Raw genomic sequence first — 27,946 nt, 5'->3', positions numbered from 1 at the left:
TACTGCAAGTCCTGAGGTTCATGGTCTCTTGCATTCTACTAATTCCATATGCAAGACTGCATACGAGGAAACTACAATGGTATCTAAAAAGCCTATGGTGTCAACATTCTCAGGACCTAGAGTCAATGATTGCTATCATCCCTTGTCTAAAGACAGAGTTCCTTTGGTGGCCAGAAGCCTGCCACCACAACAAGAGACTGCCATTCACTCTAACCCCTGCCGCCCAAACTCTTAATAACAGATGCATCAGACTATGCATGAGGGGCTCACTTGGCAGAGCAGTGCATTCAGGGCAAATGGAACACGAGTTAAATGCACCTGCATATCAATCAAAAAGAATTGTTAGCTGTACAGAACGCTCTGACAGCCTTCAAGGACCACATTCTTTCAGGACAATTATTGGTAAAGACGAACAACACCACTGTCATGTGGTACATAAACAAGGAGGGGGGAACCCACTCATACCCTCTCTGCAGACTAGCCATGGCTCTGTGGAACACAGCCTTGAGCTGCCAAGTGCATATACAAGCTCAGTTCCTGCCAGGCAAGCTAAATACACTGGCAGACGACCTAAGCAGAAATCTCATGGACCCACACGAGTGGAAACTGGAACCAAAGATATTCAACATTTTGAGAAACAAATGGGGGAGCCCAGAGATAGACCTGTTTGCCTCCCCTCAGAACTACCAATTGGACAAATTCTTCACAAGGACTCCACACAGTCAAGCTTGGAAAGTGGATGCCCTGTCCTTCACCTGGAAAAACCTATCAGTTTATGCCTTTCCCCCTCTTCCTCTCCTCTCGAAAGTTCTACTAAAGATCAAACAGAACAAACCAAGGACAATACTCATTGCACCAGACTGGCCACGCCAACACTGGTACTCTCTTTTGCACAGTGTGTCACTGCTAGAACCATGACACCTGCCTCAGACCCCTTCCAGATTCTGCACCCCCAGCTTCAAACCCTGAACCTTGCAGCCTGGCTAATTACCTGAGCTTTCCGTTACCATCCCTCAGTAAGCAAGTGATGGATGTCATTCTGGAGGCAAGGAGGCCTAGTACTAGAAAATCCTATGCTGAAAAACAGAAAAGTTTCTGTTCCTGGAGTCAAACTCAGGGGATGGCACAGCAGTGCCCATTTTACCGCACATTCTTCAATATTTAACTGAGATGCTTCACAAGGGCCTTTCCTTTTCTTCCATTAAAATTCGTGCCTCGGCCATTTCAGCTCATTATAATACAGAGCCACCCCTCTTCTCTCATCCACTGCTGAAGCAATTCCTCAGAGGGGCCAAAAACTTAAGACCACCCAGGAGAGCCCCTACTCCAGCCTGGGACCTTGACTTTGTATTGGAAAAGCTCACTCTACCTCCCTTTGAGCCAGCTGCAAGTGCAGAGTTGAAATTCCTTTCTTGGAAAACAGCCTTCCTTCTAACCATTAATTCAGCAAGAAGGGTGTCTGAATTACAGGCCCTCAAGGCAGTGGAGCCTTTCATTATCTTTCATGTGGACAGGGTGTTCCTCAGGACCAATCCTTCCTTTATGCCCAAGGTGGTATCCAGTGTGGCCCTTAATCAGTCCATTCATTTGCCAACCTTCTTTTCTAATCCACAGAACAAGGGGGAACGAATACTGCACTCATTGGACATGCACAGACAACTTAGATTTTATTTGGACAGGACTAAGCCTCTCAGGAAATCTGAACAGTTGGTTGCATGTGCTGCAGGGGCAGAGGGGAAGGCCATTTCAAAGCAAACCATTTCTAAGTGGATAGGCCATTGCATTCATTTCTGCTATGAGCACCATGGAAAACCTACCCCACCGGGGATAAGACCACATTCCACCAGAGCTGCATCTACCTCTACAGCTTTTCTCAGTGGTGTCCCTACCAGGGACATCCTAGAAGCTGTTACCTGGAGTTCTTTACATACCTTCACCAAGCATTACCACTTGCTATTTTTTTCTAATTCCAGAGCTGGGTTTGCCACTGCAGTCCTGCAGGGCCAAATAGCTGGCCCTAATACTCTCTAATTGCCTCCTCCCTTCCTTTGCTTTTGGAATCTACCCAAATGTAATGACTACAACATTGAAACATGAAGAACATAGTACAGTTGTGTACACTTACCATAAATGTAGATGTTTGAGTGTATTCACTCTTTTTGTTTACTATACTTAGCTTTCTGGTGTATTTGCTTTTTGTTGGAGGTGTAACCTTGTATATAATAGCTTCCCATTATGGGGGCACCTGACATCTGGGGCAAGAAAACTGATGTAATGGCGTCTGCTGCAAATGTTATACCCCTGACTACTTGATGTCATGGAAGATGAGACAGCGATCGATGCAGGACCCAAGACTTTGAGAATCAGGATGACTGAGGGCTACCTGCAAGCAGATAACCCAAATGTAATTACTGCAACAGTGAATACACTCGAACATCTACATTTATGGTAGGTGTACGCAACTGTACTTTACTGGTTGGGATGGTTGTGTTTGCAACATTATGTTTTAAAGAATAATGGTCTACAAATACACTTGCTTGTGAGGGTCAGAAAGAACTCAAAAGATCAGAAGACACCTCCTAGTAATGTTGATCTGTTGGCATGCAATGTACCATTAACTAAAGTTCGAGACCAGAGTTAGTCCTTGTATGAAGAGAAAGTGCTTCTGAAAGAACTCTTAACCAGGAAAAGATATACAACTAGTGCTTTCCAGATGTTCTTCGTGTTTCACTGTTGCAGTCATTACATTTGGGTTATTTGCTTGCAGGCAGCCCTCAGCTGGCCTGGTTATCAAAGTCTCGGGTGCTGCGTCGGTTGCTGTCTCCTTCCATGATGTCAGGTAGTCATTGGTATAAAGCATGCAGCTGACGCCATTAGATTAGTCTTTCTTGCCGTGCGGTGCCTGAAGCAGAAGCATTTCGCAAGTGCCAGTCGACCCGACTCCTGAAATTTTCATTTTCGAGTTTCAGATCTGAAGTCTTCAAAAAAAGCTAAGTACCCCATTGGGGATCCTTTTTCTTGTTCTAAACCAATGGTAGTAAAAGTTAACAGTTGTATTACTTGTGGAAAGCAAATACCTCATAAAGATTTTCAATCATACTGCATTCCTTGCTTAGGCCCAGACCACGACGTCCCTCGCTATCGGTTTTGTGCCTTATTCAATCCTCGAACTATTCGTTGTCTGTTCATTTTCACATCAAACTATTTCGGTAAACCATCCAACTACTGACATTCCGAAAAAACGTAAAGATAAAGACAGAGACAGACCGCATAGGTCCAAAGGTGCCGATGACGCTTGCGTTAACCTAGTCGCTAGTTCGGCGGTATTCAGTGAGGTGCTTTCGCAGCCCCTGATACCCACTACTTCAGATTCGCAGACCTCTACCGAGACCCATTCGGAGTCCGGTATGCCACGAGATGCTTCTTCAACTATGGAACCTGCGGATGTCTCTACCTTGGATGGGTCCAGAGCAGCTGTGCAGGCAACGGCTTCTGAGGGTGTATTCAGGCCTACTGACTTGCATATCAAACTGACGCCATCTTCTTCTTCAAGGCCTAAAACTCGATCCAAGCTTAGAAAACCGACATCCAAGCCGCATGGTCAGGCCCATATACCTAAAAAAACAAATAAGAATGGCTGAAGACCTTATTACTGTAATCAGGGGAAGCCAGCCTTCTCCCTCTAAGAGACCTAGAACTGATTTTCCTTTTGATTCTTTTGATCAGGATTGTGAAATTTCTATTTCTTCTGATGACCAGGATTTGTCCTTATCTACCTATGAGGATTTTGATGCAGAGGACTGCATTCCCTCTGCTTCCCCTCCAGAAGATTTCTGTTTTGATGAAACTTTGCACACTCTTAGGGAGCATTTCCACTTGGAAAGCCAGGATTACTCTAACTCCAAAAAGAGGCTTAGGGAATTCTTACTCCTACTTCAACACAGGCCTTTAGCTATCCCTCCTGTACTGGACATTGTAGATGATGCCTTCTTGGAATCTAGCCTGGCCCCAGACACTTTACCTCCGGCTCCCAGGAAACCTGACAGGTATTACAGAGTACCTGACTCTCTCAAGTTCCTCTTTAATAATCCTACTGCGGACCCAGGGACTATTTCACAGGGACCCAAAGGCATTAAGGCTACTACTGCCAAAAACCCTACCCCCTCTGATAGAGATTCCAGGGTCCTGGACAGATGGGGTAAGAAGGTATACAATTTTAAACAGTGTAAGAAACTTCTCTGTGTGGAAGATTTTCAGTCCATATATTTCTAGTTAATCACGGTATATTAATCAGATCAGACAATAGTAGTAGAAGTAGCGAACGTAAACTCGTCAAGTCAGAAAGTAATAATAGAAAATATATAATTCTACAACATTACTAAGTATTCAAAAGTAATCCAAGCAAGGCAGGCCGTCTGTTTCCAGTCGAAAATCCTTTGTTAAGTACACAAACAAGCGATCCAAGTAAAACAAAAATAGAGTAATAATTTCCTCACAACTTTCTAAATATATATATATACTTTTTATCAGGCATGGGAGTGGTTTATTGTGCTGTAAAACAAAGTATTATTGGTACACATGTTAAATTCACATCCCTTCCCCCATCAATGTGACATTCGAGCTGGTCCTGCCCTACCTAGTAGCTGTCATAATAATATATAGCCCTAATGTACTTCAATGGTACATCTTATTTAACCAAATTATTAAGTAGATTATTAAGTCTGTGATTTTATATAAGGCAATATACTACATGGCTGGAAATATATCAATCTTAGTTCATTTTGCGATCAAAAATTATATATAAATATATACATATACATTTTGCATGTAAAAATCAGTTTCTATTTTCATAACCTATTGTTAACAGAGATCGCTTTCGTCCTTCTAGACTTCTTCAGGTCTGTGTACAAGAACCCTAAAAACCTATATAATTGTATAATTAGTATTGTTATTACCATCATTTTGAATAAAGTGGAAAAAAAAAAAGAGAACCAGAAAAAAATAGAAAATATATATATGTATGATGATGGAAACAAAATATACACTTAAATTTCAAATGATTTAAAATGGTATTTAAAACCAATTTGTAGAAAAAATAAAATACAATTAGTCATGTAAACAATGTGGCAATTTTATAAGTTCCAGTGCACTTTTAATTGAACAGTAGTAGTTTAGTCCAGGCTTTCTAAAAGAGTTCAGCTTTAATTGCCACATGAGTTCATGTTTCTCCAGAATATTCGGGATGTCTCCTTCAAGATCACCCATGTCTATGCGATCCAGGATCTGGAACTTAAAACCTGTGTGTCTTTTATGAAGAGAAATGTGTTTGGCTAGTGCATTATTTTTACATCCAGAACGGATTTCTGACAGATGACATGAAATCCTTCGCTTGAGTTTATTTACAGTCTTGCCCACATAGAATGCATCACATTCATTGCACTGTGCTCTGTAAATTACTTTTTTTACTGTTACAGTCACCCCCTGCACTGGTTTTAATGATCTTCTTTAAATAGGGGCAATAAAAACTATCACCTTGCTGTATAAATATACAAAATGTACAATTAGTTTCACATCTTTTAGTGCTTTTCTCACATGGTCTAGGTTTAAATTCAACAAAACTTCTAATATTCCTGGCCTTCCTATAAACAAATGATGGGGCTTCACCTAAGATGTTAATCAGGAAAGGGTTTCCTGTGACAATGACCCAGTTTTCTTCAATAATATATTTTTGATACTGTGATAATCCAAAGTGTATGTCAGGATGCAGCTATTTTTGCATTTGTTATTCTCTGTGGGATTACTTAACATTTTTCTACTGGGGAGTTTGAGTGAAGGTGCTTCAGTCCTTTTCAGTTCTATAATGGGTTCCAGGATGTTTTTTTAACATCTGACTTTCATAGCCTCTCACTAGAAAATCATTCTCTAAGTTGTTCAGGTTTCTCAAAAATGGTTCCATCTCTGTGGAAATTCGAGCTAATCTATAGCCTTGGGATTTCACTACATTATACTTGGTTTTTGTAGGATGTAGCAAGGTGATAGTTTTTATTGCCCTTATTTAAAGAAGATCATTAAAACCAGTGCAGGGGGTGACTGTAACAGTAAAAAAGTAATTTACAGGGCACAGTGCAATGAATGTGATGCATTCTATGTGGGCAAGACTGTAAATAAACTCAAGCGAAGGATTTCATGTTATCTGTCAGAAATCCGCTCTGGATTTAAAAATAATGCACTAGCCAAACACCTTTCTCTTCATAAGAGACACACAGGTTTTAAGTTCCAGATCCTGGATCGCATAGACATGGGTGATCTTGAAGGAGACATCCTGAATATTCTGGAGAAACATGAACTCATGTGGCAATTAAAGCTGAACTATTTTAGAAAGCCTGGACTAAACTACTACTGTTCAATTAAAAGTGCACTGGAACTTAGAAAATTGCCGCATTGTTTACATGACTAATTATATTTTATTTTATTTTTTCTACAAATTGGTTTTAAATACCATTTTAAATCATTTGAAATTTAAGTGTATATTTTGTTTCCATCATCATACATATATATTTTTTTATTTTTATTTTTTTCTGGTTCTCTTTTTTTTTTCCCACTTTATTCAAAATGATGGTAATAACAATACTAACTAATTATACAATTATATAGGTTTTTAGGGTTCTTGTACACAGACCTGAAGAAGTCTAGAAGGACGAAAGCGATCTTTGTTAACAATAGGTTATGAAAATAGAAACTGATTTTTACATGCAAAATGTATATGTATATATTTATATATAATTTTTGATCGCAAAATGAACTAAGATTGATATATTTCCAGCCATGTAGTATATTGCCTTATATAAAATCACAGACTTAATAATCTACTTAATAATTTGGTTAAATAAGATGTACCATTGAAGTACATTAATATTATTATGACAGCTACTAGGTAGGGCAGGACCAGCTCGAATGTCACACTGATGGGGGAAGGGATGTGAATTTAACATGTGTACCAATAACACTTTGTTTTACAGCACAATAAACCACTCCCATGCCTGATAAAAAGTATATATATATATTTAGAAAGCTTGTGAGGAAATTATTACTCTATTTTTGTTTTACTTGGATTGCTTGTCTGTGTACTTAATAAAGGATTTTCGACTGGAAACAGACTGCCTGCCTTGCTTGGATTACTTTCGAATACTTAGTAATGCTGTAGAATTATATATTTTCTATTATTACTTTTTGACTTGATGAGTTTACGTTCGCTACTTCTACTACTGTTGTCTGATCTGATTAATATACAGTGATTAACTAGAAATATATGGACTGAAAATCTTCCATACAGAGAAGATGTCCTTCAAGAATGCAACTGCAGTCATAACATGTGGGTTGTCCTGCCTCAGGCAGCCCTCGGTCGGCCGGATTCCAAAGTCTGGGTCCAACGTCGGCTGATGTCGCATTTCTCTCCGACGTCAGAGCGGCTGGAGTACATAAGCATCAGCCGACGCCATTTTCTTCAGTGTTTCTTGCCGCGGTGCCGAGCAGAAGCAGTTCGCAAGTGCCGGTCAGTCAGCTCCTGTATTCTTCGATACCGAAGTCATCAAAAAAGCTAAGTACCCCGTTGGGGACCTTTTCTTGCCTCAGCTGATGTCAGAAATAACTGAAAAAGTTAACAATTGTCTTTCTTATCGGACATCTACATTTATGGTAGGTACAAAACTGTACTTTTCTTACACTGTTTTGTTTTTAGACCCACTACACTTCAGTGGGTTGTTTTGAGACTTCGGGGATACCACAGAGATTACTTGTTTTTTGAAGGTATACAATTCTGCTACTTTGGCCGTTAGGGCCTTAAATTGCCAGTTTCATATGTTAAAGTATCAGCAGCTTATTATTGGATTACTTAAATAGAAAATTATGTTGATTCCTGACTGTGCTGAAAAGAAAGATTTACAGAATTTAATGCATTCTGCTGAACAAGGTGTTAATCATACTCTGCAATGTGGTTTTGACTCCTTAGAGGCATCTTGTAGGGCTGCTGTCACTGGGTCTGTTCTTAGAAGGCATGCTTGGCTTAAGGAGCAAACTTTACCAGATCATGTTAAAGCTAAATTACTGGATGCTCCCATAAACCAAGACCGCCTGTTTGGCAACAAAGCAGAAGTACTTAAAAAGATGGAGGAAAAGCTAAATCTATGCAAACTGTTAAAGATTTCCTGCAAGTACAGCCTCCCAGATTTAGTAGGCATTGGCCTTATAAGAATTGGTCCTTTCCTGTCTCTTCCAGGCCTTCTCAGTCTAAACCCAGGAACAGCAAACCACCAAGGCTACAGTATCAAGGTACTCACAGGCCTAAACAGTGGCGGGCTCCCACTTCCAAAGCTGGAAGTAGTAAGACACCCCCCTATGGTAAACTGTCACAATGACTTGATCTTAAACTTTCCAAGCCCTGCTCAACTGACTGCTCCTTTTGGGGGAAAGATCACCTTGCATGCAAAAAACTGGGAACTCATTACCCAAGACAAATGGGTTTTAAGTATAGTTTCCCAAAGATACAGATTCCACTTCCACACCTTACCAACCCCAAATGGTTGGCCAGACCTACCCCTAAATCAATGGGCAGAGGCTCAACAGCAGGTTCTCTCTCTTCTAAGTATCAGGGCTATTCAACCTGTCCCAGCAGAGGAATTGGGGACAAGGTTTTTACTCAAGACTTTTCCTGGTACCCAGAAAAGACAATTCCTGATTGTCCTATCCTGGACCTGTCTATCCTAAACACCTTTTTGGTAATCCCAAAATTCAAAATGCTAAGTCTTCATCAGCTGCCTCTCATGCTAGGCAAAAATGCCTGGTTGGCAACATTGGATTTAAAGGAAGCTTACCTTTCTATCCCAATAAGGGAATCTTGCAGAAAATACCTACGCTTCTGAGCAGGCTACATGCACTATCAGTTCTCTGCACTTCCCTTTGGCTTATCTACTGCGCCCAGGGTATTCACAAAATGCCTAACTCCAGTCATTGCATTCTGCAGGCAAAGAAATATTCAAATATACCCATACCTGGAAGATTGTCTAATTCAGGCAGAAAGCCAGGACATACTATTAAATCATCTGTCATTTGTAAAGAAACTGCTAACCTCACTGGGGGTACACCATAAACAAAAAGAAATCTCATCTAGTACCCTGCCAACAAATTGTATTCCTGGGAGCAAGCTTGAACACTACTTTCCAGATGGCCTACCTCACACCAGAGAAACAAGTTTATTTGACAGCCTACTTCAAACTACTGGCCACAAAGACTCAGCTATCTGCAAGGAAAATACTGCAAGCCCTGCGGTTCATGGCCTCTTGCATCCTACTAATTCCATATGCAAGACTGCATATGAGGAAACTACTACTATGGCGTCTAAACAGCCTATGGTGTCAACATTCTCAGGACCTGGAATCAATGATTCCTATCATTCCTTGCATAAAGACAGAGTTCCTTTGGTGGGCAGAGGCCTGCTACTACATCAAGGGACTGCTATTCACTCTACCCCCTGCCGCCCAGACCCTAACAACAGACGCATTAGACTATGCATGGGGGGCTCACTTGGCAGGGCAGTGCATTCAGGGCAAATGGAACCCGAGTCAAATGCACCTGCATATCAATCAAAAAGAAATGTTAGCTGTACAGAATTCTCTGACACCCTTCAGGGACCACAATCTTCCAGGAGAATTATTGGTGAAGACAGACAACACCACTGTTATGTGGTACATAAACAAGCAGGGGGGAACCCACTCATACCCTCTCTGCAGACTAGCCATGGCTCTGTGGAACACGGCCTTGAGCTACCAAGTGCACGTACAAGCTCAGTTCCTGCCAGGCAAGCTAAATTCACTGGCAGACGACCTAAGCAGAAATCTCATGGACCCACATGACTGGAAACTAGAACCAAAGATATTCAACATGTTGAGAAACAAATGGGGGAGCCCAGAGATAGACCTGTTTGCCTCCCCTCAGAACTACCAATTGGACAAATTCTGCACAAGGACTCCCCACAGACAAGCTTGGAAAGTGGATGCCTTGTCCTTCACCTGGGAAAGCCTCTCAGTTTATGCCTTCCCCCTCCACCTCTCCTCTCGAAAGTTGTACTAAAGATCAAACAGGACAAACCAAGGGCAATACTCATTGCAACAGACTGGCCATGCCAACACTGGTGTACCCTTTCTTGCACAGTGCGTCACTGCTGGAACCATGGCACCTGCCTCAGACCCCTTCCCTGCTGTCCCAGCAGGAGGGCCATATTCTGCCCCCTCATCTTCAAACCCTGAACCTTGCAGCCTGGCTAATTACCTGAGCTCTCCAATACCATCCCTCAGTAAGCAAGCGCTGGATATCATTCTGGAGGCAAGGAGGCCTAGTACTAGAAAATCCTATGCTGAAAAGTAGAAAAGATACTGTTCCTGGTTTCAAACTCAAGGGATGGGCACAACAGTGCCCAGCTTACCGCATATTATTCAATACTTAACAGAGATGCTTCACTAGGACCTTTCCTACTCTTCTCTTAAAATTCATGCCTCAGCCATTTCAGCGCATTGCAATACAGAACCACCCCTTCTCTCTGACCCCCTGCTGAAGTAATTCCTCAGAGGGGCCAAACATTTAAGACCATCCAGGAGTGCCCCTACTCCAGCCTGGGACCTTAACTTTGTATTGGAAAAGCTCACTGTACCTCCTTTTGAGCCAGCTGCAACTGCAGAGTTGAAATTCCTTTCTTGGAAAACGCCCTTTCTTCTAGCCATCACTTCAGCAAGAAGAGTGTCTGAATTACAGGCCCTCATGGCAGTGGAGCCCTTCATCATCTTCCATGCAGACAGGGTATCCCTCAGTAGTAATCCTTCCTTTATGCCCAAGGTGGTATCCAGTGTGGCCCTTAATCAGTCCATTCATTTGCCAACCTTCTTTTCTAATCCACAGAACAAAGGAGAACAACTACTGCACTCTTTAAATGTGCACAGACAACTTAGATTTTATTTGGACAGGACTAAGCCTCTCAGGAAAACTGAACAGCTGCTAGTTGCCTTTGCTGCAGGGGCAGAGGGGAAGGCCATTTCAAAGCAAACCATTTCTAAGTGGATAGGCCATTGCATTCATTTCTGGAATAAGCACTATGGAAAACCTACCCCACAGGGGATAAGATCACATTTCACCAGGGCTGCATCTACTTCAACAGCCTTTCTCAGAGGTGTTCCTACCAGGGACATCCTAGAGGCTGCTGCCTGGAGTTCTGTTCATGCCTTCACCAAGCATTACCACTTCCCTTTTTTTTCTAAATCCAGATCTGGTTTTGCCACTGCAGTCTTGCAGGGCCTAATAGCTGGTCCTAATGCTCTCTTAATTGCCTCCTCCCTTCCTTAGCTTTGGGAATCTACCCAAATGTAATGACTGCAACAGTGAAACATGAAGAACATAGTACAGTTGTGTACACTTACCATAAATGTAGATGTTCGAGTATATTCACTGTTGCAGTCCTGGTTACCCTCCCTCCAGCCCCCTGACTTCTATTGGCTACACCTCTCTTCTAGTTTACTGTATTTAAGCTTTCTGGTGTATTTGATTTTTGTTGGAGGTGTAACCTTGTATATAATTATTTCCCATTATGGGGACACCTGGGGCAAGAAAAATTGATGCAATGGCGTCGGCTGCATGCTTTATACCCCTGACTACCTGACGTCATGGAAGAAGAGATGGCAGCCGACGCAGGACCCAAGACTTTGATAATCAGGCCGGCTGAGGGCTACCTGCAAGCAGATAACCCAAATGTAATGACTGCAACAGTGAATACACTCAAACATCTACTTTTATGGTAAATGTACACAGCTGTACTTTCCTTTTTCTTCATTAAAAGGAAGGATGCAGGTAACTCCAACTTTAGACCTAATATGGTTTGCTGCAAAAAAGTATTACAGCCCACCTTTACATTATGCTTGTGTATATTTGTAAAATCTTAAGTACTGATTTAGGAGCAGACAGCTAGATGTAAATACCTACAGTATGAAAGTGTTCCTTAATTTACAGTAATCTGAAGAAATTTGTATAGATTTTTAGTTTCTGCATCATAACAATTGGCATATAATGCTAATCATGTAGCTGTTAAAGTATATTGTAAGTTTGAAATTATATCGTTCTTGTATATTTTTAAATGTCTTTATATTAAAATGTGTATTTTATGCATCATCTTTAATCAATGTAAAATCTTTTAATGATCTATTGTTATTGCATTGTTTCTCTTGGAAATACAAAACAGAATGGCATGCATTTTCCACAATACGTAAGTGACAAATTGAACCCTCTGCTGAAAGCCTGGCATGTTATTAACCACCACTTAAGCAGAACCTTGTAACCTTTAAGCTATTACAGATTTGTAATACATGGATTCTTCAGAATGTTAAATTGATCAGGTATGGTTAGTGCATTAAATTCAGATTGTACTACTGATCTTTATTTCATTAAACTGTTGTCTAAACTTTCTCATCTGAAGTGTTGATTGCAATATTCTCTTTTAACATATGAAGTCTGAAAGCATAACTGGAATTTGAAGTATAGCCTTCCTCTTCGGCAAAACAGTACAGGTAGGGGGAAAAATCAACTAATTTTTGTTGTATATTTGTTGGTCACACCATCAGATTGTATCGTCCCCTTACCATAGCAGGTATATTGATAGTGGATAGGGAGGTAGCATTCTTGATGATCAAGAACTTGCTTAGGTCATTTCTTAGGCATCAGTTGTCAAATATATTTCTGCTATGAATTCAGGTGTTGGAGTATTTGTATGGGTATATTTTTTACTTTCTGCCTCTTTTTTTTTCCGTCCAGTTTTGATTGCCAAGTAGCTGTTTGGTTACTAAATGGATACAGTTATTTGTTTTGCATTTTTGGTTAGGATGGCAGCTTCTGGCCAGAACAAAAGGAGTGCTGGTGTAGACTTCGTCTGCTTTGCTAAAACTGATTTTCTTTAGTGGAGTTTAGCCTGTTTTTCTCAAGGCATTTAGATCAGTCGTGAAGGGAAAAAAAAGGCTGAAGTTCCAGTAGTTTGCTTCAATTGAGTGTACCATGTCTTGATATGGCAATGCTGTTTTTGAGTCCTGTTATATTGAATTCTGCTAGTCAAGCAGAAGGATTCCTTAAGCGCCTACTCCAGAGTGCCACTACCATGAAAGCAACATCATGCTGGCATGCATGCACCCGAGTGTGGCAAACTTGCATTTCAAGTGCCACAGCAGTTTCTTAGAAAAGTGACACTGAAAGGCAAATGATTGTTTCCAAAGGTATGCTGTTTGTGTACAGTGTAGTTATCTCCTGTTTGCACAGTGCGCGTGGGTGTTTATGTGAGGAGGGGAAACAATGAAGTGCATCTAAATGTCTCCAACTCATTGGGCATCTCATTTGACATTGCCACACACCTGTCAAGTTCTGTGTGTATGTATGTCAGTCCTACAAAGAAGTTCATCGAGGGACCACAAGGAGGAAGGAACTAATAGTTGCAGATGTCTGCTTTCCAGACTTGCATGGACAGCCTAGGTATTCGGTTATTTTCTCATTCAGCAGTCTGAATGTATTAAGAATGTAATTTCATTGCAGAAATACATGATCTGTAACTTTCAGATGAAACTCTGGGCAAGTTTTGTATTACTTCACCAACCCAAGGAAGGTGCTTCTACCATATTTGATGCAGGTGGAACCTGCAACCCTTACACTTAGTATTTGGGATGTTAATCCTTTACCACAGTTGGGGCTGGTGTCCATTTCCTGGCTTTCAGTGAGTTTGATAATAGTATTAAGAATGTTTTTATGCAGCTTCTGTACCTATTACAGTAGAATTAAACAGCTTTCAGGCATTTAGAGCCTTAATTTTATCTGTAGAGTCTTCTCCCCAAATTCTTGTTGTATTATATAGTCAGTAGTATAGTGAAGATCATCTGATTTGTCCAGAGTTCCAAGTTGCTCTTCATACATTGACTCAGTGTTTCTTTTAGTTAAACAGCACCTCTGGTAAATCTACTGTAGACTTAGATTATGTTTTAGACAAGTAGCACTTCCAATAAGTTAGCTCCTAACCTCATAGGTACAACTCTCCCTCTTCAGCTCACTTTACTAAGCAGCTGGAACTTTGGATTTAGTCTCCTTAACCAGCATTATTGAAATAGGCATTCTGAGACAATGTAGCAATTGTCTCATGTTTACTGACAACTACCTACTACTAGAACCAGCAGACAGTGTGCGTGAAAGAGATGTAGTTATACAGTGTTATTGGAGGCAAAGCTCTTTGACAAAGCCATAACAAACACTCAGGTTGTCTGTGCCTCCTAAATGTAATCTGAAAAGCAGGTATCCTTAGTAACATCACAAAAGTACAACAATGGCAGCACCAAACATAAACATACATCTAGAACTCTCACCAATTCATTTCAAAAGCCCATAAGGCAAATCTCCACACAGTGCAATACCCTAGTCGTAGGTGACCCGATGCCGAGGCTCACCAGTGCACTGCTTACTAGGCTGTACAAGGAGAAGGTTATGATTGGTTGCCTATCAGACTGGAGGAATAACCACATCACAAATGTACTCAAGTCTTTGCACCACAAATACAAAAATGACACTGTCATAGTACACTTGAATGCAGATGTATGTTCCCAGACTATACAGAGAGAGAAAAGATGGAGCTCATGGTATGTGTCTGAAGCTGGTATGAATCTAGCCATGAGCAGTATTCTACTGTCACCAAGAATGATACCACAATATGACCAAAGCATTATTGATTTCATCAACTGGCATGACTTCTTGTGCCATTCAAAGGAAGTACAATACATATCGACCTGTGAAGAGATGGTAGACAGTCTGTGCTACTTTGTGAAGAATGACCTGCACCTCTCACCTCAAGGCTTTTGTTTATTAGATAAATCCTTGTCCTGTCCCATAGTACCTTTTTAAGCAATGCCCATCTTTTAAGGCTTCCAACATAATGAAAAAGAATTCAGATAACATTAAGGTATTGCTGCTCAGTGATAGGTTCCTTAACAAGAGACTACAGTACCTACAAGCATTCCTCACCCTGGAAAGCATTGATCTATGCATCATCACAGAGAACTGGTTCAATATCAGCAAGAGCACTCCATCAGTGGTTTCAATGCCTTTCACACATTCAGGTCCACCATATTAGACAGAGGCATTAAAGGTGGCGGTCTACTTATTCTTAAAAAAAAAAATCTCACCTCAAGAAGCGTTGAACGAGGTAGCAACTTTAAAACTCCACCACATCCAACTTACTGTAAAGAAAAACCTTATATCTAACTATAGAACCCCATCCATGTCCCCCTCTGCCCATGCTTCCTACCTAAGTAGTATTAGAGTCCCTGTACTTCAGTTATCTCCTTAAATTAGGAAGTCTGTGCATCTCCAAACAAGCATGCCCACAGATTTGTGGACTTCATTATTACAAACTCTCTGAAACAGTCTGCACTCCAGCTATGACAATAAAATCCTGGACTTTGTTCTTACCAGTATGAGGCTGCTCTGCTACCTACCCATTGTAACTTTCTCCCTGGTCAAATCAGATCACAAGTCAGTTATATTCAGTAGAAGACTGAAACATCTTCTAATACCTCACTATTCTGAGATTATGTGAAGGCTAATATTGATGACCTGGCTAAATTCAAAAGCCCCTACTACTTTGTAGCAAAATCTGCTACAGACTAAAAAAAAACAGGCCAACCAACTACAGACCGTTTCTGCACTCGACTGCATCAATAGAAGGCTGGGCTGGATGATGTGGAATCAGAAAGTAATTGGATAGTTGGTCAGCATACAGTAAACAGAAACACCAGTTTTTTAAACTTAATATTAGATCCACTGAAGTAACTAAAGAAAATTACATATATTAGAATAAGAAAGCCCACTTTACGATATGAAGGCATAATTATAACAGAAATGTTAAAAACTTTGCAGCCAGTATCTCCACATCAGCATACATTTTCAGTGTGACCAACATAACATATGGTTTTGTTTTTGTTACAGCTGAGTAATGTTTTATTTTTGTGTCATTTTGGATGCCTTTTAAGCTGAAGTTAAGATTCAGCACAAGAACTTTTTCCTGTTAATTCTGAATGAGCTGTCAGTTTTGTTATTGGACTGCAGCCTGATAATTTAATTGCTGTTTCTTAGGAACTGCCAAGCAAATGCTTTATTCTGTGATCATCCTGAATCCATGTATTACAAATTGTAATGGATGGGTAAGTGTGCATTTTAAGGCACTTTCCATCTGAAGTTTCAGGGAATATGGAGAACCTCATGATTGTTGCAGTGCCAAATGAACTATCCTTTTTGACTTGTACAGTGATTTCTGTTGTACTGAACTTTCTGAGCTTGCAGTTTTTAAGCAAATTTGCAAACTGTAATTGCTGTGATGGCATGAACTGTGGTGGGCCTCTTTCTTTGTCTGCACTTGAACAAGGGTTGATTATTTATCAGAATGTCTGTATTTCTATGCCATAGTGATTCTTTAACGGGGCAGCCTTTAATGGGTTTGTGTATGAAAAAAGGTTTTGACAATACCCATATGCATGGTATTTTTGCTTTGACTTTTTTTTTGTCTCCTACAGGTACTGTCTGATAAAGCCTAGTCCATTACATGCTTGGTGTGCATTATAAGCAAAGTTTCTTTGTTGAAGAAATTGTTAATTTAAAGCTGCTTAAAATGACTTGTTGGAAGCTGTAAATGTTTTTGTGTGAGCAGGATGACTCAAAGTAATGTCTAGTCTTTGTAAGTTTATATTGTCTCACCTATTAACCATTGGAATAGTGTTTGAACCTTGAGTTTATTTTTATGTAATGCTTAAAAAAAAAAAATTCTGCCAGCCAGCTTTCAACATGTAAAGGCTTTTATTTCCGCAGTAGCTTGGCAGTCGGTGAGTAGATAATGACATAGTCTTCATTAGCCACCCAATGCCTCTGTTGTGACAGCCATGCTCATTTAATATGATTGTGGTAAGATATTGTATATTTCCTGAGTACATCCTGCACATTATTATTTTAAAGTTGGTTTTATTAAGAAATCAGTGGTATATAATAGCTACAAGTGCCATTTAACGGTGTGTATTTTTAAATATTGATGATATTTTTCTTTTGCTTGATAAGCACTTTGTATTGGAATACAGCACAACTCTATTTGAGGTCTTAGATGTTCATTTATACATAGAAATGTAATGCATTGCCCAGACATATTAATACGACTTACTTTGTAAAGTATATGGCATGGAAGAAAATAAAAGATTATATGCTAGGGTCAGACTCAGAAAGCAGGAGGAAAGCAACTCGAAACATACATTTAAGTCTGCAGATTTCAAGATATTAATGAATATGTTTTATTATTAACTGTTATTCTTGAGTTTGTCTTTCATTTTTAAAAAGCTGATGCCCTCTAAAACAAAACCTCCTGAATCTGAGCATCATGCTGTGTCTCAGATGTGGCATTAACAGATGACTTTTGTACTGTCATACTGGTGATAAATGGGAATTCTGCTTAGGAGTGTTTGTGCTGCATAGGTTTCCTTTACTGAAGTAATTAATCATAAGCAAATCAACAAGCATGAGTTTGGTAAATACTTTACAGGTCGCATAATCTGAAGCTTTTTCCAGTACTTTTTAGTTATTTAGTGTACAAGTAGTAAGTCAGTGATCTGAATTTTATAGTCTGGTGTGCTGCCAGCAGATGGGCTTTGAACGCTTCTTTAGGACAAGCTATTTAAAACTGGTTTTTGCTTAATTGTTGTAAATTTGATTGTCTGCGCATTGTATGTTTTAAGTAAAAGAATGTATGATTTTTAACTTCATAGGCTTTTGAAGTAAAGCATTTGTTATTTGTTTGATAGTTTACATCTGCCAAGAAGATTCTCCAAAATTTGAGTGAGATAGAGAAAGCGAGAGAGAAACTGGTAACTAGCAAGAGGTGACAGGTCTTAAGGAGTATATGCACCTTTTCAGTGCAGGATCTTCTCATGTGTATTTGCCTCACTTGAAACACAGATTTGCTTGGGAGGCCTCACTCCCGTGTTTTTATTAATGTTGCTTCAGTGAGTCATGGACTTAATTTCATTAAGATAGGATTCCCCCTGATCCCTGTAGCATCTTGATAGTACGTTATTTTTGCACGCTCAGTCATTTCCTGTTTGGTATTTATCTGGCTGCATATTTGAAGGGAATATTAGGTGTGGAGATGGGAATTTAAATCTCATCCAGTTTCAGCAGTTAATATGTGATGGTCAGGGGTAGTCTCTTCCCACAGTCTGCACTACTACAACAGATTAATATGCAGGGCTTTTGGCCTTAATTCTGTACAGCAAGTGTACATTGGTATTACAGGATATGACCAACATTCTCTATACCCAAAGAAACTTTACACTATACACAGCTGAGTAGTCCAGTTAAAACAATGGTTTCTCAGAAATTCCCCAATCACACTCTCGGCCCATTGCCTTTCAGTTCATTCTTACCAGTGATAAGCGAAACGTACTAAGACTGTTTTGCATTTTCAGCACAGTGCTGTCAGCCAGACCTGTCTGGTACACCACATGTTTTGAATTTTAAACCGTCTTAAAATGAATCAGAAATGTCACATTAGAAAATGGTAGCTGTAGAAAAGCAGTCAGTCTTTGAGAGGTGGTTGCAAAAAAAATTAATCATTCACTAGTTTTGGAAATGACCTGTATGTAAATTAATAAACAACCAGTCGTAAGTGATTGAAGTTCAGAAATTATTATTTTTTTTTTTACTTGAAATAAAATTAAAAGATGTATTTTGACAAGTAAATATATAAATAACTATACTGTTACACAATAGGTTAAAATGGCATTTAGAAAAGCACCATGTAACAGCTGTCCGTTCTTGCTACCAACAGTAGCTAAATAGTTATAGTCTTATCTCACACAGATTTTTTTTTATGATAGAATAACAGATAAAGAAAACACGGGCAGAAATATAGACATGATCTCAATATCTCTGGTCAGTAAATTTTCTTTTTTCAGTCTAAGTTCATAGTCCACTTCGGGAGCAATGAAAGGGTACTTGAGTAGCTGAGATGAAATGCATTGTATAAGGAGAAAGGTTACTTGAAGAATTGCAAAGTCACTCTGCTCTGACTGAAGGTCTAGCTCATTTATGGCAGCACAGCCTTGGCTTGGAGAGAAAAACAAACCTGCTGATGTTCTTCGTGTTTCACTGTTGCAGTCATCACACCTGGGCTATCTGCCTGCAGGTAGCCCTCAGTCAGCCCGAATTCCAGAGATTTAGTATTTCTGCATCGGATGCTGTCGCTCCAAGACTGACATCAGGTCATCAGGGGTATAAAAACAGGCAGCCAACGCCATTACATCAGTCTTTCTTGCCGAGGAGCCCGAAGCAGAAGCAGTTTGCAAGTGCCAGTCGGCCGCTACCTGAATTTTCGTTTACAAATTTAATAATCCTGAAGTCTTCTAAAGCTAAGTACCCCGTTGGGGATCCTTTTTTCTTGCTCTAACCGATGTCAGAAAAATTCAACAATTGTCTTGCCTGTGGAAAGGAAATGCCTCACCGAGATTTTCATTCTTACTGCGTCACCTGTTTAGGCCTAGACCATGATGTCCCTCGCTGTTGGTTTTGTGCCTTATTTAATGCCCAAACTATTCGTTTTCGGGCTGTCTTTGTTGCTAAATTCTTTTGCTCTTGATCTCCCTATTCTGAAATGGCTTCGGCAAGCCATCCGACTACTGATATTCCGAAAAAACATAAAGGTAAAGACCGCATAGGTCCAAAACTGCCGACGACTTCGGTTAAGCTAGTCGCCAGTCCGCTGGTACTCAGTGAGGTACTTTTGCAGCCCCTGATGCCTGCTTCTATGGATTCGCAGGCCTCTACTGAGACCCATTCGGAGTCCGGTATGCCTCAAGACTCTTCCTCAACTATGCACCCAGGGATGTCTCTACCTCGGATGGGTCCAGAGCCGCTGAGCAGGCAGCGGCTTCTGAGGCAGTTATTTGCTCAACCAAGATTTGACTCAAACCTTCGACTTTTTTAACCAAAACTACCAAAATGTTCTTCGTGTTTCACTGTTGCAGTCATTACATTTGGGTAATCTGCTTGCAGGTTGCCCTCAGTCGGCCTGATTAACAAAGTCTTGGGTCCTGCATCGGTTGCTGTCCCTTCTTCCATGACGTCAGGTTGTCAGGGGTATAAAACATGCAGCCGACGCCATTACATCACTCTTTCCTGCCGTGCGGTGCCCGAAGCAGAAGCAGTTCAAGTGCTTGTCAGCCGACTCCTGAAATTTTCGTTTTCGAGTTTCAGAACCGAAGTCTTCAACTTAAAGCTAAGTACCCCGTTGGGGAAACTTTTTCTTGCTCCTGACCAATGTCAGTAAAAGTTAATAATTGCATTACTTGTGGGAAGCAAATACCTCATAAAGATTTTCATTTATACTATATTCCTTGCCTAGGCCCTGAGCACGACGTACCTTGCTGTCGGTTTTGTGCTTTATTTAATCAGTGCACTATCCATCGTCTGTATATTTTGCCTCTAAATATTTCGGTTCTCGGTTTAATTATCCAGAAATGTCATTGGTGAGCCATCCGACTACCGGGATTCTGAAAAAACGCAAAGATAAAGACAGAGAGAGGCTGCTGTGGTCCAAAATTGCCGACGACACTTCTCTTAAGCCAGTCGCCATTTCGCTGGTACTCAGTGAGGCGTTTTCGCAGCCTCTGATACCCACTACTTCTGATTCGCAGGCCTCTACTGAGACCCGTTCGGAGTCCGATATGCTGCGAGATACTTCAATTATGGAACCCGCGGATGTCTCTACCTTGGATGAGTCCGGAGCCGCTGTGCAGGCACCAGCTTCTGAGGGTGTATTCAGGCCTACGGACTTGCATATTAAATCAACACTTCCTTCATTACTAAGGTCTAAATCTCGATCCATGTCTAAAAAAACAATGCCCAGGCCACATGCTCAGGCCCCTATGCCTAAAAAACAAATGATGTCAGCGTGTATAACTGCTCACCCAAAACGCCAAAGATGCGCACCAGAAAAATAGAACTTCCTAATATTTTAAAACAAAACAGGTCGGACATCCGATGTAAAATCCACAATTTTATTGCACACTCCACGTTAAGCGCTTTCACCTACTAGAATCGTAGGCTTCATCAGAACAGTTTAAAAAATAACTTACTATCATTTAAATAGTATTACATTTTGGCGCCATTTCATATGACTACCTTCATTTAAAGTGACATGCACATAATACTTAAAAACAATTCCACTAATCATTTTTTTAAAAACAAAACAAAAACAAAAACTCCGTTTAAGCTATGTAGTAAGCTATGTAGTAAGGGATAGATCATCAATTTAGATTTGGCATCCTAGAAACAGTTCAACCTAATCCCAGGGGGGGCAATTTAAAGAACTTTTTATTATACAGGGAATGTTATTGGCAAATTCTAACAGATGCCACCACCCCCCCCCGACTTAATGACAGTATATCTGTAAAAAGTATATTAGAACATTGTTAAAAGAATGCAACTTTTGGTATCATGACAGTATATTAATACATGGATATTACAGTATATCAATAGGATTTACTACATAGCTTAAACGGAGTTTTTGTTTTTGTTTTGTTTTTAAAAAAATGATTAGTGGAATTGTTTTTAAGTATTATGTGCATGTCACTTTAAATGAAGGTAGTCATATGAAATGGCGCCAAAATGTAATACTATTTAAATGATAGTAAGTTATTTTTTAAACTGTTCTGATGAAGCCTACGATTCTAGTAGGTGAAAGCGCTTAACGTGGAGTGTGCAATAAAATTGTGGATTTTACATCGGATGTCCGACCTGTTTTGTTTTAAAATATTAGGAAGTTCTATTTTTCTGGTGCGCATCTTTGGTAAAAAACAAATGATAAAAATGGCTGAAGATCTAATAACTCTAATCAGGGGTAGTCAACCCCCCCCCCCCCTAAGAGGCCTAGGGCTGAGCATGATTGTGAAACTACTGATCAGGATTCTGTTTCTTCTGACTCTTCTGATGACCTGGATTTGTCCTTACCTACTTATGAGGATTCTGATGCAGAGGATTCTATTCCCTCTGCTTCCCCTCCTGAGGATTTTTCTTTTGGGGAAACCTTGCATACTTTAAGGGAGCATTTTCACTGGGAAAGCCAGGAATTTTCTGATTCAAAAAAGAGGCTTAGGGATTTCCTTCTTCTACCTCAGCATGGGCCTTTGGCTATACCTCCTGTACTAGACATTGTTGTTGATGTTTTCTCTGAATCCAGTTTGGCCCCTGATTCCCTGCCTCCTGCTCCTAATAAACCTGTGGATACTACAGGGTTCCTGAGTCCCACAAGTTCCTTTTCAAAAATCCTGTTGCAGATCCAGAGACTGTTTCTCAGGAGCCCAAGGGCATTAAGGCTTCCACTGCTAAAAATCCTACCCCTTCTGATAGAGACTCCAGGGCACTGGATAGATGGGGTAAAAAGGTTTATACTTCAGCAACCTTGGCAATCAGAGCTTTAAACTGCCAATTTCATATGTTAAAATATCAGCAAAATGTAATTGGACTGTTTAAACAGAAAATGATGATGATTCCTGTGTGAAAAATAAAGATTTACAGGACTTAATGCATTCTGCTGAACAAGTTGGAAAACATACTTTGCAGTGTGGTTTTGATTCTTTAGAGGTCTCTTGCAGGGCTGCTGTTACTATGTCTGTGCTGAGAAGGCATGCTTAGCTTAAGGAACAATCTTTGCCTGATCATGTTACAGCTAAATTGTTGGATGCTCCTTTAAATCAGGACCACCTGTTTGGCAACAAGGCTGAAGAAGTTCTTACAAAAATGGAATATAAAGCTAAATCTATGCAAACTGTTAAAGATTTTTTACAAGTGCAACCCCCTAGATTTAGTAGGCACTGGCCTACTAAGAATTGGTCCTTTCCAGCCCCTTCCAGATCGTCTCAAGCCAAACCCAGGTACAGCAAAAACCCCAGGTTTTAGTCCCAGGGGACTCTTGGAACTAAGCAGTGGGGGGCCTCCACTTCCAAATCTGGGAACAACAAGACACCCCCCATGGTAAACAGTTTCAATGACTTCCTTTTAAAATTTCCAAGCACTTATCTTCTGACCGCCCCTTTGGGGGGAAAGATTGCTCTTCATACAAAGAACTGGAAACTCATAACCCAGGACAAGTGGGTTTTAAATATAATGTCCCAGGAATACAGATTTCATTTCCACATTTTGCCAACACCAAATGGGTGGCCAGACCTGCTCCCAAATCAGTGGGCAGAGGCTCAAAAACAAGTACTCACTCTCTTAAGCATGGGGGCTATTCAACTGGTACCAGAAGAGGAAAAGGGACAAGGTTTCTACTCCAGACTTTTCTTGGTACCCAGAAAAGACAAATCATGGCATCCAATCCTGGACCTGTCTACTCTAAACACCTTTCTGGAGATTCCAAAATTCAAGATGCTGACTCTTCACCAATTACTTCCTATGCTAGGCAAAGACGCCTGGTTGGCAACACTAGATTTAAAAGAAGCATACCTGCACATCCCAATCAGGGAATCTTGCAGAAGATATCTACGCTTCAAAGCAGGCTACACGCATTATCAGATCTGAAGTAGTTAACTTCATTTGTTCATCAACCTGTGGGTATCGGATCCATATCTGATCCAAGCCGGCAGCTTTAAACAGCTAAGATCCGAGCTCCTCCCCCTTACCCTTGAATCAGCAGCGTAGAATGAGTTCCAGGCATGGGAGTTAGTCGTTCAGTGAGAAAAAAATCCTTATCTACCCTTTTTTTCTTGTAGCTAAATTGCTGTTGTGTGTGTTGCTCCCTAGTTAGAATATTTGGTTCTAAAATTTGTTAACTTGTTATCTTTAGTGTAGTTTAATTCCCCCCCCCCCCGTGTGTGAAGGTGTGTGTGTTGGGCCTTGTGTTTTTTTAGTCAGACTATGTCTGAGGCCCCAAAACCCTTCATCTCTAAATGCACCGAGTGTGGCCATAAGCTATCCCCAGCGGATGGCCACACTCTGTGTGTTATCTGCCTTGGGGTTGACCACCTCTCCTCAGGATGCACTATTTGTGCAGCCTTCAACCCCAGGACCCTAAAGTACAGGAGGTCGAAGTTGATTCTGGCGGGACTTTTGCCCCCGGACTCGACTTTGTCCTCCTCTCCCTCCGTGGCACCTGCCGCGTCAGTGCCTCCTTTCATCCCTGCTCCCCTGGCCGGGACTCATCCTCCCACCTTAGGCCAGGAGGAGAGGGGAAGCAAGGTGGGAGAGGAAGAAAAGAGAGACATCACAAGCAGCGGGCCGAGTCTTCCTCCTCGGCTTCGCCGGCTAAACAAGCAGCCTCTCCCAGGGCTTCCGGGCCTTCTCCTTCCCGGCTCCATTCACCTTGTTTCTCCCCGAAGCCAGAGGAGGAGACCCGGTCGCCTTCGAGGTCATTGAGGCAGCACTCCCGGCTCGCCTAGGTGGCCTCTTCTAGGTCCACCCGAAGCTTGTCCGATGCAGATATGGACCGAATGATGCGTAGGTTCCTCCAGGCCGAGCTGCAGATGGGAGTGCTCCTGCCTTCCTCCCCTCCGGGGTGGAGCTCGACCCCCTTTTTCTCACCGATTGCTCCTTCTCCGACCCGCTTCCGGGGTTCGAAGCCTTCTGATCTGGGTTGCGTAGCAGCCGGGGGAGGTTCGGCGCCGATAGTACCTCGTACTTTGGCTCCAACCGCACCCTCGAGTTTGTCGGGTCCCTTTTCGGATCTGAGCTCTCGGAGGCGAGAGCTGAGCTTCAGATCCGGCGATGTCAGTGTGTCTTCGGCTCCGTCTCGGTCAGAGCATACTGGCCCTTCGGATCCGATTGCTTCGGCGCCGGCTCCGATCCACACATCGGATCCGAGGGGACTGCTCTCGGATCCAAGAGAGAGAGCAGTTCTCCTTCGGCGTTCGATGTTGTGGAGAGGGTATTGTTGAGGGATTCGAGGCCCCAGGCTCCTTCTACGGTTCCATCCTGCACTCTCTGACGGGCCTACCTTCCATCAACTGGCCCCAGGGACAGCCTGTGCCTACGTCCCAGATGGTTCCCTTGGAGGAACAAGATGTGGTTGGTGAGGCCTCTTTGGACAGCCCCCCCCCCCCCCGAGGAGGTTCCTCACAAACGTAAGTGCAAGAGGAGGCACTTGGACTCACTTGAGTCCTTGACGGAGGACACAGACTTAGAGGAAGGGGAAGGTTTCCCAAGGTCACCCCCCGAGGACGTCTCCTTCGGAGACATCATGGAAATGCTTCGAATTAGAGGGGTGTGGTCAGCCCAAAAACCTTCCTTGGATGAGTCTGTGTTTCTGGAGGCGTTTGACGCAGGCCCATCTACCTCTTGGGTGTCCCCTCCCACCGATCCCCTGGTAGATCTGATTACTACTAGGGCATGGAAGGAACCGGTCACTGTGGAGCCCATTCCTAAGAGACCAGATAGAATCCTCAGTCCCCCCACTGATAGGACGGTTTGGAGCAAGGGTGCTCCAGTAGATGCCATGTTGGTGGCGGCCGCCACCAAGAAGGAACTAGCCCAGGAGAGTTCCTCGGTCCACCCTCCCAACAAGGAGTCTCGGATAATGGACCACCTGGGGAAGCGGATGTTCGCTTCAGCTACCTTCTCCGTAAGGTCGCTGAATTATATGGCACACGTGATACGACTCCAGCGGGATCTCATCAAGGAATACGCTGTGTCGCCCCCAGAGTCCATGTCGGCCGAGGATAAGAAGGTATTCTCAGCTCGAATGGCCACTCAAGTCCATTTCGAACACCTCTATGTGGCTCCTTTCCCATGCTATGGAAGGAGCCGCTAGAGCATGCGGAGCGGGCATTGTCTTACGAAGACATGCTTGGCTACGCCTTTGCGATTTTGCGGAACCCTTCAAGGCGTCCTTCGCAAATGCCCCATTTGACGGTTCTTCACTATTTGGCAAGACCGTCCACGACACACTGGTCCAGAGCGAGAAAGATGGGAAGACGTCTGCCGTCGGAGTCCGCTTCTTGGCTCCCCAGAGGTCCTTCTCTAGGAACCAAAGGGGACAAAAGAAGATGTGGTTCCGGAAGTCTCAACAGTCCCGTTTCACTCCGGACCCCTCGTCCTTCAGAGGCAGAGGAGGACAGGGTGGACGCCGGCCCAGAGGCAGAGGGGGGTACTGAAGAATTTCGGGTCGAGAGAACCCTTTTCTGATCGGCCCGCGCAGCAGCCCTGAAGGGTTACCTGACTGTTCCACTTTAGAGGCAGTCGGGGGGTGCTTCTCGAGGCACCTAGCAGTTTGGGAGTCCATTACAACAGATCGCTGGGTGCTTCGAATCATATCCAGAGGTTACAAAATTCCCTTTCTGTATCCCCCTCCCAGACCCCGGAGCCTCCCCGATGTCCCACCCAATCAAAGGGAGGCAGCAGCCGCAGAAATAAACCAGCTGCTAGAAAAAAGAGCGACCCAGCACGTCCCCCGAGACCAATCCAGATCGAGCTTTTACTCCGGGTTCTTTCTGGTGCCAAAAGAGATGGGGGACTTCAGGCCAATCCTTGACCTGTCCTTTCTAAACCTGTCAGTGGCCAAAGAGAAGTTCCAGATAGTCACCATTCAATCCATTCTCCCACTCTTACAGGAGAATGACTGGATGTGCTCGATAGACCTCAAAGTTGCGTACTACCACATTTTGATGGACAGATGATCCAGAAGGTTTCTCCGCTTCAGCTAGGAGCCAGCCACTACCAGTTCAGGGCCCTTCCCTTTGGTCTCACCACAGCCCCCAGGGTGTTCACTAAAGTTTTGGCAGTTGTAGCGGCCCACCTGAGACTCCAGGGAATACAGGTCTTCCCGTACCTTTACGACTGGCTCCTGACCGCCCCCACCAGGCATCTACTATGTTCAGCCAGAAATTACTTCCTTCACTTGGCCTCCCAGCTGGGAATCACAATCAACCTCAAGAAATCTTCCCTTCAACCAACCCAGCTCTTAGACTTCATAGGAGCCAGGTTAGACACAAACCTATTGAAAGTCTTCTTAACTCCGGACCGGCTTCGAACTCTGAAGCTCCATGTACTGGCCCTTCTACAATCCTCGGCTCCTCCAGCGGAATTGGTTCTGAGGGCTCTAGGTTCCATGGCGGAAACACTCAATCTGCTACCTTTAGCGCGCTTGAACATGAGGATACTACAGTGGACCTTGCAGGTTTAATGGTCCATCCTGCAACATCCACTGAGTTCACCCATTTCCCTCAGCAGGGTTTGCAGGAAATCCCTGCTCTGGTTGATCCAGTCCCCGGACCTCCAGAAAGGGCGTCCCTTTTCTATGTCCCCACCTCTAGCCACGGTGACCACGGATGCTTCTCGCCTGGGGGGATGCACTGTATGGGCAGAACCGTCCAGGGCACGTGGACCCATTCAGAGACCTTGTTGCATATCAATGTCCTAGAGATGAGAGTGGTGCTTTTGGCGTTGCAAGCACTCCAGGCCCTTCTTCCCTTAGGGACAGTTGCAATTCAGACAGACAACATGTCAGTGGTCTGGTATGTCAACAGACAGGTGGGAACCAGATCCTACCCACTTTGTCGAGAGGCCATGAGAGTTTGGGAATGGGCGATCTTCACCAACCGCTTTCTCATAGCGACGCACATTCCGGGTCGGTCGAACATTTTGGCAGACAGGCTGAGTCGAACCATCCTGTCACTGTACGAGTGGTCTCTGAACTCCAGAATAGCGAAGCAAATCTTCCTCAAGTGGGGTCAACCTTGCTGCGATCTCTTCGCGTCTCCTTCGAACACGAAGTGCAGTGACTACTTCGCTCTAATTCCCCCACCAGGGGAATCCCCCAGAGACGCTCTGGTGCACGTTTGGCCATCCGGTCTACCTTATGCTT

General features: G+C 42.6%; 1 protein-coding gene across 1 annotated transcript in view; it reads left to right on the top strand.

The window, feature by feature from the left end:
* PICALM (phosphatidylinositol binding clathrin assembly protein) overlaps positions 1 to 27,946 on the top strand; it is a 1,485,257-nt gene that overhangs the window by 1,196,033 nt on the left and 261,278 nt on the right. Inside the window, exon 11 of the mRNA XM_044072003.1 lies at positions 12,278 to 12,301. Within this exon, the coding sequence (XP_043927938.1) occupies positions 12,278 to 12,301 (24 nt within the window). The remainder of the gene's footprint in view (positions 1 to 12,277; positions 12,302 to 27,946) is intronic.

This window comes from Protopterus annectens, chromosome 5.part0 (genome assembly GCF_019279795.1).
Source record: "Protopterus annectens isolate FY-2018-M chromosome 5.part0, PAN1.0, whole genome shotgun sequence".
NCBI classification, from domain to species: domain Eukaryota; kingdom Metazoa; phylum Chordata; order Ceratodontiformes; family Protopteridae; genus Protopterus; species Protopterus annectens.
The sequence above is the reverse complement of the archived record's forward strand: the minus strand, read 5'-3'. Positions and strand labels throughout refer to the sequence as shown.